The 12,500-nt window shown below is 37.4% G+C and overlaps 1 protein-coding gene across 2 annotated transcripts in view; it reads left to right on the top strand.

The window, feature by feature from the left end:
• Positions 1 to 4,007: 4,007 nt before the first annotated feature.
• The window catches only part of plpp2a (phospholipid phosphatase 2a), a 227,450-nt gene continuing 218,957 nt past the window's right edge, over positions 4,008 to 12,500 (top strand). For both annotated transcript variants that reach the window (XR_009648454.1, XM_060870438.1), the window contains exon 1: positions 4,008 to 4,423. Coding sequence is in view for 1 of the 2 variants with exons in the window: in XM_060870438.1 (XP_060726421.1) it covers positions 4,363 to 4,423 (61 nt within the window). In the remaining variant the exon portion in view is untranslated. The remainder of the gene's footprint in view (positions 4,424 to 12,500) is intronic.

Raw genomic sequence — 12,500 nt, forward strand, 5'->3', positions numbered from 1 at the left:
TGCCCATGAATTCTTTTCATAAAGAAAGCAAGTGTTGTATTGTTTGGGGCAGTGGTAGCTCAATCGCTTAAGGCTTTGGGTGCTTGATTGGAAGTCGGGATTCAAGCCTCAGCACTACCAAGCTGCCACTTGGGCAAGTTAGCAAGGCCCTTGACCAGCCCTGATCCATGGGTGCTGTATCATAGCTGCCCCTGTGCTCTGACCCCAGCTTCTTCAGTAAGGATATGAAAAAAAAAAAAAAACAATTCCACTGTGCTGCAATGTATATGTGGCTTCTATGCCCCCAATTTCAGTTTTGTTTGTTATCAGGCTGTGAACTTGTCTCGCTCAGTTTTATTTCGGATTCTGCAAGGGCTCGCTGTGTAGGGCTCTAGCTTTCATAGGATGATCCAATTAAAAGAAAGAAGTAGAAAGGAAATAGAGGTGAATATAGTTTTTGACTTGTCTGCCTATGGTTATAATATTCTTCTTGACCTTAATAATGCAATGCAAATACTGCCGCCAAGTGGTGACAAGTGGTATATCATTAAATCTCATACAGGATACACAGGCAAACAAATGCATGGAAAATTCTATGTGAATGTTTAAACGATGCCTGTGTACAGGGCAAAGGTTTGGGGGAAATGTTCTTGGTGGGAAATGAATGGTCTCTGTAGTAAAAAAAAAAAAAAGTGTAAACCACATCCATGTCCCTGTGGAAGTGGCTACGCAGAGAAAAAATATCTTCATTCTGTGAGAAAAGACATTTTAAGTGACAAACTGTTGGGCAGATGTTAGTGCTAATGTTTAGTTTTCTCTAAACTTCTTCTTTCTTTCTTTTATTGTCCTTCCTACCGAGTTGCATTCTAGTTCATATACTATTGTGTTATATAGTTTTTCTCCTATGTGTGTTAGCAAACATGAACAGATCCTGTTTCCTGTCCACAAGACACACATATATACATTTACATTTGTCTGTGACTGTTCAAATATTCCTGTATCTCTTCACCACCTGCATATTATAGGCCAAGACATCCACAGAGTCCTAAAAACATTGAATTTATTTTTGCTTTAATTTACTGTTGTGATGTGAGATTGCATCTGTATGATATTTAAAACAGTCTTTTTAAAAGCATGTTGTATGCTGAGCTGTAATAATGACTGCCCTTGTCAAGTCCAAGAAAAGTCCAAGAGAGGAGCTAGACAAGTCAATTGAGTTCAAGATAAAGCACAAAACAATCAAATCGTTTTCGAAGCCAAATCTTTTGTTTCCTATAAAAGGTAACAAAAATGTCATGTCATAACAAGAAAAGCATTTCTACAAACTCTTTTTTACGACCAAGACCATATTCAGTGACTCCAATGCATAAGACACGGCTAATTACAAATGCTAATAAATCAAACACAACTCCAAATGGATAGAAAAGATCTCAAAAGAACGCAATTTGTACACCACTAGCTTTATGTTATTGTTTTGATTTTTTGACTTTTTTTCCATTTTACATGAAGAGAAGTGTCTGAGAATGCCGGGAAAAGGAATACGTAGAATGGAAACAGTGGTTTTGTGTTTAAGTAAAGAAACTGAGCGAGCTGAGGAAGGCAGATAAACAAGTGTGAGGAAAAGCAAAGTTCATCATCTTTTCCTGCGCCTGGAATTCCTGACAGAGTCCTTCTTTGTTTGGACAGACGTGCTGCGGCCCTCGTGTCCCACACACATCCATCCGCTCTGACTGGAGCCACAACACAGCCAAAAGTTACCAGAGTCACAAGTTAGAGTGACAATTCTTTGCTTTAAGAACAACACATTCAGTGTAATGCTAAAAAACTTCTTGCATTATATACATCTAAATATAATATAATATTTATCATATTTTTAACTGAACTGATTTTATTTGCTATTGATATTGAAGCATTTCCTTTGACCATATATTTAGATCAGTCCTGATTTACTGGAAAAACATATTCAAATGCAGTAATTCTGCTGTTCCGTGAAATGTTGCCTTTTCCTGGACAAATTATTAGTCAGCAAACCAAAAACAATATTTATACGTTCCTTTCACTCGTCCATGTGAACTTTTCTTTGCTTGAAACCCTCAAGCATTCTCTTTACTTTCTCAAGTAACATAAAGTATGTAGTAATCAACCTTTGAGGTGTTTTACAGTGATTAATGATCTCTTAATTATTTCAGTGCTGAATTTTTGCTTTTAATCAGTTTATTTCTGAATGGTCAGACGACATCAGACTAGAGTGTGTGTGTGCGTGTGTGTGTGTGTGTGTGTGTGTGTTCACCACTCAATCGCAAATCAATCAGATGAAGGCACAGCTGCAGCAACAATACATCACTGATTTGGAAACCTACCAAACAGTGTAAAATGCAGTGAAATTCAGCCCTAGGAACAAAGTGTATGACTGAACACTGTGAACCACACGGACCACCAAACACCAACACTGTCATTAACAACAATGAAGTAAACACACACGATCATGATGGCAGATGATATGCTCACAAAACATTCCTGAAATAAAAAAAAATCCAGTTCCCTAGAAATGATTTTCAACATAAAAAGTTTTTTTCCTTTGTAGGAACCAAACAAATGTATTCATAAAAATGGGACATTGAAGTCATTATGGGGATAAAAAAAAAGCAATTCAGTGTTTACAATATTGAGTTACCATTACAGTTGTAGCTGATTTATAGCCATAAGCATAACCTTCTTCTTCTTCGTCTATCTATCTATCTATCTATCTATCTATCTATCTATCTATCTATCTATCTATCTTTGACCATGTTAGAAATTGTCTGTTCTGTTTCATTTTTAAAAACTTTTAAACAAACAAAACAAAACTTCATTTAATTATTTTTATCCATGTGTCCGTCCGTCCATCCATCCATCCAGTTTCTGTGTCCCTTATACTACACAGGTTTGTAGAGAGCCTGGATTCTGTCCCAGGCACCAACCCATCGTGAGGAACAATCTCATACAAACTTACACACACACACACACATTCACACACTACAGACAATTTAGAGATGCCAATCTGCCTACAATGCATCGCTTTGGACTGGAAAGGGGAAAATCCCAGAGGACATGCATAACACCACACACTCAGTGTGGAGGCAGGAATCAATCCCCCCAACCCTGGACGTGTTAGACCACTGACACACCCACCCCCGCCTACACACACACATACTGTATACACAAACACACACACACATTCTTTCTATCTATTTATCTATTATTACTTTTAATTATTGTTGATGATTGCAAATGATCTGTTCAGTTTATTATTGTTTGTCATTAAAATACCTTAAAATGAATTAAATTTATGCTGAAATGAATTCATTTAATGAGACCGTCAATGAAGTGAAAGTACCGGTGTGTAGGAGAAAGTAAGAACGTGAATCAGAGTGTGTGTGTGTGTGTGTGAGTGAGAGACAGAGAGAGAGATATATATATATATATATATATATATATATATATATATATATATATAGATATATATATATATATAGAGAGAGAGAGAGAGAGAGAGAGAGAGAGAGAGAGAGAGAGAGAGAGAGAGAGAGAGAGAGAGAGAGAGCAAAAGGAAGCGTGTATGAGAAAGTGTGTATTAATTTATGTAAACTGTGTGTGTGAGTTAGAGAGAGAGAGGTACTAAGAGAGAGGTACTAAGAGAGAGGGGTACTAAGAGAGAGGTATTAAGAGAGAGAGAGAGAAACGAAGTGTGTATGAGAAAGTGTGGAAATATGTATTAATTTATGTAAACTCTGTGTGTGTGAGTTAGAGAGAGAGAGGTACTAAGAGAGAGGTACTAAGAGAGAGAGGTACTAAGAGAGAGAGGTACTAAGAGAGAGGGGTACTAAGAGAGAGGTATTAAGAGAGAGAGAGAGAAACGAAGTGTGTATGAGAAAGTGTGGAAATATGTATTAATTTATGTAATCTGTGTGTGTGTGTGTGAGTGTGTGAGCACGCGGGGCAGGGATTGTGACGTCACAAGCAGGGAGCGTAGACCCGGGTGCAGTTTTAGAGCGCAGTCAGTGGAAGTTGAAGCTTAACTCGGCGTGAGTGTGTGTGAGTGTTTGTAAGGAGTCCAGCTGCTTTTCCCTCGCTATTCCGTCTCAACGCAGGACACTAACGTTTCTCCTCAACTCTTCATGTCACCCGCGATCACACTTTCTCCTCACACGCCGCCTTGTTGACTTTTTCCTGCCTAGAGTGAAGAGTTCCGTGTTTTCCTTCAGAACACCTTTGGCAGAAATCAGAGCCGTCACAGGTACAAAGGAGCAGAGAATCCGGAAGAACTCGCACTTCGGGTTTGAAGTCTTCCTTACTGCATTTAACACACACACACACACACACACACACACACAGGGGTTCAACATGATGGACTTAAAGAAAAGGAAGATCTTTATCCTCGTGGATGTTCTGTGTGTGATTATAGGTAAGTCTGACTGATAAGGGCCTCGTCCCAAACAGCACACTAGTGCACTAACTAGTCTGATAAAGACACAACATTCCTCCCATCCTAGTCTACTACTTTAACTGACTTAACCTACTATTTACTATTGTAGTGTCATGGTGTCAGGTTACACATTTAAAGCTTTGTTAATAGACCTTGTGAAATAATATCTAAACCTTCCAAGAGTGTTTATGGGTTTTTTTTTCCTGCAGAATTTTATTTAGTCCTTATAGGTGTAATAATTATAACCAGAGACACTCCATACTGTATGTCTACCAAACCACTTGTTTGTGTTTCCTGCAGTCAGTTAATTAAGTTTTACTTTCTCACCATACAACCAAGACTAGATATTTACATTCAGTTTGGTTTGTGTTTGCACAGATTGTACACCTATTGTCTAAATGTACAAAAGTTTAATACAAATGTGACAAAATCAGCAGAAATGTTGTTGGAAAAGTTTGCTTATACTCATAGCCGGTTTGTTTTTTATAAAACATGCAAGAAATCTGACAGAATTAAAAGAGATGCAAAAGTTTGCACGATTTTATATTAAAATGTTAGTGCATTTTGCTACCACACTCATCCACCAATAGGAGGAGAGCATAGGATTATGCATGCAACATTGGCAATGACGTAAACGTAAACAATTCATGTAAATGCACTAAATAAATAAATAAACATTAACCTATTAACTCAAGCCCGGTTTTAAAGACTTCTTATGATTCATGACCTAAGCAGGAATTAGGATCTGTCGTTTCATCACAGGATCTTCGCTAGATCGTTACAGAGATGATTTTATCACATGGTCTGTTACGGAATCTATACAAAACTTTATAGGGAATGGTCACTGGGATCAACATTGCAAGTAGAAAACTTAAAATATTGTTGAAATCGTCTTGAAAAGCAGCTCAAGACACTCAAAGTCTTGTTGGTTTTCAAACATTTGCACTGCACAGTGCGTATAAATAAATCAGTGCATGGTATGAGGAAAGCTTTTGACCTACTCATTCACCACACAACACGTGGAGACATTGCACACAGGTGTGACTCAGTACAATAGACGTGTCTGCTGAGGATAGATAGAAATGCGATTGTTCTATACAGGGTAAAGTGCAGAATAGTTGGTATGGTAAGTTGGCAGCGGGCATTTGTATAATAAAATGGTATAATTGTATGACATTGAAATAGTGTTTAGAAAATCAAGTAATGGGTCAAAACCTTCAAAATGTTACGGCCTTGAATTTTTAGGGATTTTACAATTTTATTTTATTTTTTTTCCTTCTCTACCTCAACTTATCAGTCCATCTAACCCTTCATCAGGTTACAATGGGTGTGTTGGAGCAGAAGAACACACATTTTATTATATGGTGTGTGTGCGTGTGCTGCCAATTGTTCTAAACATGTCTAATGCCAACCGATCTACAGCAGTACACTGTTTAGTACACTGTAAAAAGGTTCAATACTGTGTTTTGCATTGAGAAAAGGTTCCAGGTAGAAGCAATTAAGGAAGATAAGCTACAACTCTTGAGGAATGTATTAAAAACAAATAGAAATGGACCATTTTTATACACCACACATTTATCTACCACAGTGCTGTTGAGTGATGGATTCTGATTGGTCAGAAGGTGCTGAATAGTTTATTTGTATGAACAGGTTTATATTAATGCCCTCAAAAATGTTATTGTTTCTATAGCAATAAATTAAACGGAGATGTTGGAAATGGATTAAAATCTGTGTAATTGTTCATACAGTGACTTTTTTCTGTAGCTGCTATCGTGTAAATGTTTTGTGGACGTTCCACAAAAGTTCCAAAACCTTATTACTCATCTTACCACCTCATTGATTTTACTTTCCGATAATCATCGTGTTGTATTCTTTACCTAATTCTATAACTATCTTTCAGCCAAAATAAGCAAGTCTGTGTCTAAATTCAATCCAGGATTGATTTAGTAATTAGCTGTGCAGCCCATCAGAAAGGAGCACTGAAACACACAGTAAATCAATACAGCATTGAGATTCGGCTCGTGAGATTCGAATCGACACCACTCTAATACAGGTCACTCTAATACACGTCTAGCACACTCGGATTTGTAGAAATGGTTGTTTCCGGTCCGCTTGAGTTTCAGGTTTGTTGTAAAGATTGTTTTAACATCTATATACAGTCAAATTCTTGTGCTAATTGTGTAAAATCCTACCCCGACATGGGTTAAAAAAAGAAATAAAGATAAATAAAATAGAAGCTGAAAACAATGTGTGCGGTCATCGATTAAATCCTGTCACGAGGTCCAAGTCTGCTTCATGTTTAATTAATGTAGTTGCTGTAGTTTTCTGTCTGCTTGTGTATAGAAACCAAGGTGAAAATACTATAATGGCTGCCATTGGGGTTGTGTAGTTAGGTAGCAACAGGAGAGATGTAATAAGGCAAAAGATACAATCATTCCTGGACTGTACTACTGAATACAGTTTGTAGCGCATGCATCTTTATTTTATTTATTTATTTATTTATTTCCATATCGTGTGCTTCTGAATTTTCACTACAAATTCATTTTTAAAAAAATTATTATTAACCATTTAAAAAGACGTTTCCTGAGTGAGTTATAAAGAAGGTAATTTGTGAACAGTAAGGCCGGGTGAGACACGATAAAATGTCTAAAATGAGTACCGGAATGTACCAGAACCTTCATCAGCAACAACATCAAGTCTTAGATCTGGAAAGTATTTCATACATTAGTTATCTTGCCTCGTGTTCTGTCATGTTTCATGGTTTTATTTGGCGTTGACGAGCCAACATCAAGCTCTAGTGTAAGCTTTTAATCCAAATAATTAGTTTATTTCATTACTCACGCTAATATTCTTACTCGTATCGTGAGATCTAAATTGTTTTCACCGAGGACTGTGTTTGTGTTTGTGTTGTACACGATACGAGAGCTGAACAGAATCTCAGATGGTTTCTTTGCTTGCCTTCATGGACCCCTATAAATGGTTGAGTTGAAGCCTGAAACACCAGTTGCCCAGTATCCCCAGTCTGACCAGGATGTTGTTCTGCCAGGGCTGGAATATGATTGTCTTAAATTTTTTTACACTCAAAACATGGATGTAAAAAGATGGTTTCATATGGTCAGATCGTCAGGTTATGGAGGATCTGAGAGGCTGTATTTTGTGCACCTTTCTGGCTATAAGGTTCAGGATCTTGAAGCTACAGTAATCACAGTTTGTGTCAAAACAATTTGAAAAAAAAAGCAACACAATGGAGGACCATTAAACACATTCCGGAGCTGTGCTTGAAAGAACAATATCTGATCTCTCTGAATCTTTTGCTGACATATTAGTCTGACCTTTTCTACGCAGCTAGGCGGGTCTTTTGGTTTAATTGGCTACACACTAGTGTTTTACACACATGACATTGGACCCCCTGGGTTATCTTGTTCCACACTGCTTATGCTTTACTGGGTTTCACGCATTCCTAATCCCTGGTGTAACTTATTTGCCTATTTTGTGATGTCTGTATTTGTGATTGAATAAATACAGCGAGCTTCATCACGCTTTCACATCAGTGAGGAGAAGAAAAAAAAAGTATAGGTCTGTCATTCTGCAGCTGAACAGATATCGTTATCTGTCTCAGCTTTATTATGTTGGCTTTGTAGAAGCCAACATTCTGTTTTCCTTCTTAAGCTTAGACAAAAATTTATAAATAGTAACTCCTCCTAGGGCTTTCGAGCCACATGCACCATATTCGGATATGTTGTAGACCCTGGTCTGAAGTTTGTTGCTATTACTTTTCTAAGCGTTCTGAGTACCGGTACTTCCGGTACCGGGTCTCAAAATGGCCTTTTTTCCCATAGACTCCCATTATAAACTTTGGAGGTTTATAACTCGGCAAGCTTTCGAACTATCTACACCAAACTCAGCCAGCTCCTTTAGGGTGATACTCTGAACAAACCTTTAAATTGGTGTACCGACTGGCCTTTCGGTTGTGCCTTAGCCCCGCCCACAAAATATGCAAAATCAAAAAACCTTTTACAACATGGACATGTGACATATCAAAACACTCAGAACAATGAGGGGAACTTCCTCAGGAGTATTCGGATGACATCACATGCTCGTCTCCACTTGCCTCCAAATGTTTTGGCACCCTATCTTTCTGTCCACTTGCCTCCAAAAGTAACACTGACCCTTATGTCCACTCGCCTCCAAAAAGCACCGGCCTTTGCGAATACTTGCCTCGTCAAAGCCAACATCAAATTTTGTCGTGACGAACTTTACAAATCTAGTTATCTTTTTGGGCCTTTTTAAGTTTGTTGTCTAGTTGACTCAGACAACATTGATATCCAATTCCACTCATTTTTCAGTGTCCCTTATTCCCCCCCTCGCTACAGTGCGCTCTTCGATGATGTTTACTGTGTTATAGCCTGACTCGACCATGCTGTTTTTGTTAAGTGCTGCTATGTCCACATTGGTTTACTCGTCATATGAAGCAATTTCTGCAGGGATGTCCGTTCCTGGGTGTCTGTTGCAAAAGAAAAAAGCTTCAGAGCAGGTTTTCAAACCAGTGCTTCTAAATGTGAAACATTCCTCTACCTGGAATTCAGTGCAGTGTGAAAAGCCCAATTATGTCCCATATAACAAATCTCACATCCAGTTTATTTGATAATTTACACATCACACAGACTTCCGATCATCTGCATCTCCTCTCTGCTTATCTCCTATGGTATTGATCCTAATGTAAATGGCCATGCATCGTCCATCTTTTCTGAATCGCTGCAGATTCCAGAAACTTTCTCCTTCTTTCTCCTTTTATACTAGTCTTAGCATTTCTGTTCTGGGTCAATTCATAACAAACCTGTTTCTAATTGATTCAATGTTGAATCCTTTCTAAACGTTAATCATCAAACTACGGTCCTAATAGATACGTATACAATTTAAAAGACTTATTTTATTTTATTACCAGACTCAGAAGGAAACTCATCCTCATTTGAGTGACACTGGATATAATATAAATGTAAATAATGTCCTTTCTACAACAGTTTGTAGTCGAGTAGAATTGTGTAACCAAGAGCTCCTGAGGAACTAGCAGGTGTCAGGGTCATTTCTGAGTTCATTACAGACTCGACACTAATTCCTTCCTGCCGAAGTCTTGAAATGATTGCTGATGAAGAACAAAGCACAAAGCTGACAGACACGATGTCAGTTCAAAGATGGTGTAATAGTCTCCAAGCGGTAATTCGAAAAGGACAAAAGAATATCTTTTGTAAATCTGGTGGATTTTTTTTTTTCCCACCAACAACAACATTTACATACAGTTTCACTACAAGATAAATGAAGCCTGAAGTAAAACCTCGAATATGTGTGTTTCTCTACATTCCTCCAATTGTGTGTGTGTGTGTGTATGTGTTGTATATGTGTGTGTTTCACAAAACATGCAAACCAGGTTTGTAGGCTTGTTAAGACTTGCACAAGCGATTGCATGGTTCAGAGTTTCACTCGTCTGTTTAATTTCACCTGATTTTGAATCGTTTTTATTTGTTTATTTGTACCTCATGCGTACATCAACATACTCCGTCGAGTCAAAACCGTTCATGTGTGATCATCAGAGAAGGTCTTTGAGGATATCTGCAATGTACTTGTATGCTCAGACGCAGTCAAATATTTGTCTGTTTGTTTTTTTTTTAGTTTGGTGTGTACGTATGGGGCAAAAGGCACGTTTACAGCAGTATGCAATAAACGTTTATACAGAATGTGTTTGTGGTGGAGGAAAAAGCTCTGATTTATTTATTTATTTAGGGTGGTGGTCATTTTAATCTTGCATCTTAAATGGTTAAAGGGTAGTAAAAATAGCAGCGTGTATAAGGAAATGGTGTGGGTTTGTTTTTGTGTGAGGGGAAAAATTAGTGATCGATTCCAAGAGTGACGTTTTTGTTTTTATTATATTTAAACCGAGACGCTATCGTGGTGACCACTTGGAATGAACTCTGGCCGTAATGTCGGATTTGCTTACTCGTTTCCCTTCTTAGCCGTACAATATTTTTGGTCAGGTTATTAATGGTGCTGACAACCCAACAAATAGTTGAAGCCACATTTAAAAAAGAGGATATGTACGTTTTAAACGTGTCGAATAGCTTGTGAATGATTCCCGTGCGTGTGTGAATGATGTCTTCTCACAGGAAGCCATTAGTGTAATAATCACTTTGGAGATTTTTTTTGTCTCATGCAGTGTGTGGGTTTTTACTGTCAAGAAAGCTGAAGCATTGACGAGATTTATCGCTCCTACAAATGGAAACTGGTTGTTCACTTGTGAGTGCTTCAGCAGTTCACACTATCTACAGAGCCATAAATCCTGAAACATTTTATTTATTTATTTTATATTATTTACTTATAACTCATTCACAGGGACTTGTACAGAAGAAGCTCCACCTAAACTAAGCCTCATAATAAACAGATTACAAAATTTTGTCTTTCTCTAAGAAAATGATGACACGGGGAAGCTTTCTGTAAAGAGAGAGATGTTTGTTGTGTATTTATATTTCTGGAAGGAATCCACAGTGTCAGCTTTTTGTAAAAAAAATCTATATTTTCCTCTAGAACTTCAGCACAAATTCAGGACGGTTCGACTTTGCCGTTTCCGTTTTGTTTGTTTTTGTCTTTCTATCTTCAAAACGGAGAAAAAGAGAGAGGCTGAGAGGTGATTGAACGACTATCTATAGCTGCTCTTGTGTAAGTGATAACTGGAAGTAACTTCCTTGTGGAACAGGAATTGGAATAAAAAACGAATGCAAAGTATTATCAGAAACGTATCTAGTTTCCGTGGTAACTTCACTTCATACTGCTTTCCATCGCCTTGTTGTTTTCCATTACAGAATGTCCTGTCGTTTTTTTTTTTTTTTTTTCTTCCTTATGAGGTGTTGCCAATTTAATCCTAATTAATCGTATTGGTCAGCCTTCTGATTAGCAGATGCGTTTGACATCTGATTACGAATTTTAATCCGAACCGAGTTGTTAAACATTAACCTCTTGCTAGGATTAAATTCTTGCATGTCAGTGTGGATAAGAGAAGCTAAAAAAATACCCATTAAGTTTCCAATTCATAGGCCTAAAGAAAGTTGTATGGTTTCTGCTTGTAGATAACAGTAGAATATATTCTAATAAAATATGGTCATGCTTTTAAGGTAGTCTGTTTACTAAATATGCTCAAGTATCTTGACCGAGGATTACTGACTAAGTCTTCCTCCAGTCCTACCAGGCACTACTTAGGGCTGGGAGATGTGTCGGTGTAATACCAGTATCACCATACAGTGTGTCACAAAACACTGTTCTCAGGGTGAAAAGTAATTTTTTAATATGTTAAATGATTTGTTTTAATAATGGAAAGGTGTAGAGTTTTAATTTCTCCTTTTCAGCATAAAATTCTATTTTTATAATATATTTTAATATTGCATAGTTATAAAAATGCAATGAAATAAATACATGTATATATCTTCATAAATATAAATTTCCTTCCATGAAGAGAAAATAATAATAACAATAATAACCAACTATTATTATTATTATTATTATTATTATTATTATTATTTTTATAATGGCTTTTGTAGACATTACAAACCTCTTTATATTGGCGTGGGCATGTGGTAGCCTAGTGGTTAATGTGTCGGGCTACCAATCGGAAGGTTGTGAGTTTGATCCCAGGTTCACCAAGCTGCCAGTGTTGGGCCCCTGAGCAAGGCCCTTAACCCTTAATTGCTCAGTTGTACAAAAATGAGATAATGTAAGTCGCTCTGGATAAGGGAGTCTGCCAAACACAGGAAATGTAAATATTTTTATATTTACTTTATTTGTTTCTAAGTCAAGTGGAAATAGTTGTGTTAATGCCCATGTGTTATGTCCATATCAAATTAATGGCTAAAGGTTTAATAGTTAGTAGCACATTTGCCTTGAACCTATGTTGTACAAAGTGTGTGTGTGTGTTTTTACGTGTTTACATGTTCTCCTTGTGTCTCTGTGATTTCCTCCTGGTACTCTGGATTGCTTCACCCATCCAGAGACATGCGTTTTAGGCTGACTGGCG

This window comes from Tachysurus vachellii, chromosome 1 (genome assembly GCF_030014155.1).
Source record: "Tachysurus vachellii isolate PV-2020 chromosome 1, HZAU_Pvac_v1, whole genome shotgun sequence".
In the NCBI taxonomy this organism is placed as follows: Eukaryota; Metazoa; Chordata; class Actinopteri; order Siluriformes; family Bagridae; genus Tachysurus; species Tachysurus vachellii.